Here is a 1,409-nt window from a genome sequence, read left to right as displayed (position 1 = left end):
ATGGTGTGTGCCATGCTGGGGCCGGATGTCCCCTGGTGGGGGTGGCTGTGGGCAAAGGAAGGGTCCGGGGGCTCTCCTGCCCCTCCCCCCTAACTCCGCCGCTGCTCCTGGTCCCTTTTCTTCTGCTTCTCCCGTTGCTTTTCCGCCTTCTCCTGGGCTTTGCGCTCCTTCTCCACTGCCAGGCTCAGCTCCTTCAGCTTGCGCTTGAGCACGGCGCGGTCCTGAGAGCTGCCCACGCCCAGAGCCTGCCAGCACACCCAGTGCTGCCAGAAGGAGCACACGGCCCCCCCAGCCCAGCCTTGGGGTCTGGTCCCCCTGCCCTATTCACCAGCCCTGTGAGGGGTCTAGAAGCCCAGTCTGTTGGGCTGCCTGAAGCCTGTCCTGCCTTCTGCCCCATGGAGCAGCTTGTTGGGGTACGTAGGACCGGCTGTCCTTTGAGCACTGTGATGTACCTACAGCCTACCCACAGCTGTCCTATGGAACAGGCTGTTGGGGTACCTAGAACCTGTTGTCCTTTGAGGAGCTCGTTGGTGAACCTAGAACCTACCCATCTCTGTCCCATGGACCTGGCTGTTGGGTCATCTAGAGCTTGGTGTCCTCTGCATCCATTGGGTTACCTAGAACCTACCTAGATCTGCTACCCCATAATGCTGCCTGTTGTGGTACTTAGACCCCAACTAAACAACCTGCCTCATTGAAGAAGTCCATTAAGGGATCTAGAACCTACTCAGACATCCCTTCCTATAGACAGAGTCACTTGTTGGGGTACCTAGAGCCTTTTATCTTCTGATGAGTCTGTTGGGTACCTAGAACCCTCACAGACCTCCTACTCCATGGAGCAGCTTGCTGGCACGCCTAGAAGCTCTTGCCTCATGCCTGAGCCTATCAGCATCCCTAAAACCCCCCCAGAGGTGTAGGAACCCACTCAGTTCCCTACCTTGAGCTTGGCCCCATCGAGATGCAGGAGCCGGGGGCCATCGATGCCATGAGCTGAGAACTCCTCCACGTACTGCTCCAGGCTGAGGCTCTCCAGCCACTGCCCGACCTGGTGGCACGTCCACCCCATGGCCGCGCCGGGGGGCTCATCCAGGAACTGGGTGTGTGACCCAGGAGTTAGCAGGGGACGCGTGGCACCCAATGACATCAATCTCATTCCGCCTGGGACTCACCTCGTCCGAGGACTGTGACAGCGTGTGGTAGGGGTAGGAGCACTTGGTGGCAGCAGGGCCAGGCAGACGCGGGCTGGAGCTGGGCGGTGGGGAGTCCTCACTCAGCGTTGAGTCCTATAGGGCAGCGGGAGGAGCAAGGGCTGGGCCCCCAGAGCTGCATGCAGCCCCCCAGCCCCCTTCCTGCAGCCGTCTTCCCTGCAGGGCTCTGACATCCCAGGTGGCTGCCAGGCCTTTTGGGCT

At 60.4% G+C, this 1,409-nt stretch overlaps 1 protein-coding gene across 1 annotated transcript; it reads right to left on the bottom strand.

The window, feature by feature from the left end:
* Nucleotides 1–6: 6 nt before the first annotated feature.
* Nucleotides 7–1,283, bottom strand: SAMD14 (sterile alpha motif domain containing 14; the record flags this gene model as incomplete). Its single annotated transcript, XM_010727859.3, has 3 exons — nt 7–245; nt 938–1,093; nt 1,170–1,283. Coding segments are annotated over 3 exons (426 nt in total), but the record flags the coding sequence as incomplete, so codon positions are not given.
* Between the last annotated feature and the right edge of the window lie 126 nt (nt 1,284–1,409).

The sequence above is a fragment of the Meleagris gallopavo genome, unplaced genomic scaffold (assembly GCF_000146605.3).
Source record: "Meleagris gallopavo isolate NT-WF06-2002-E0010 breed Aviagen turkey brand Nicholas breeding stock unplaced genomic scaffold, Turkey_5.1 ChrUn_random_7180001949092, whole genome shotgun sequence".
In the NCBI taxonomy this organism is placed as follows: Eukaryota; Metazoa; Chordata; class Aves; order Galliformes; family Phasianidae; genus Meleagris; species Meleagris gallopavo.
The sequence above is the reverse complement of the archived record's forward strand: the minus strand, read 5'-3'. Positions and strand labels throughout refer to the sequence as shown.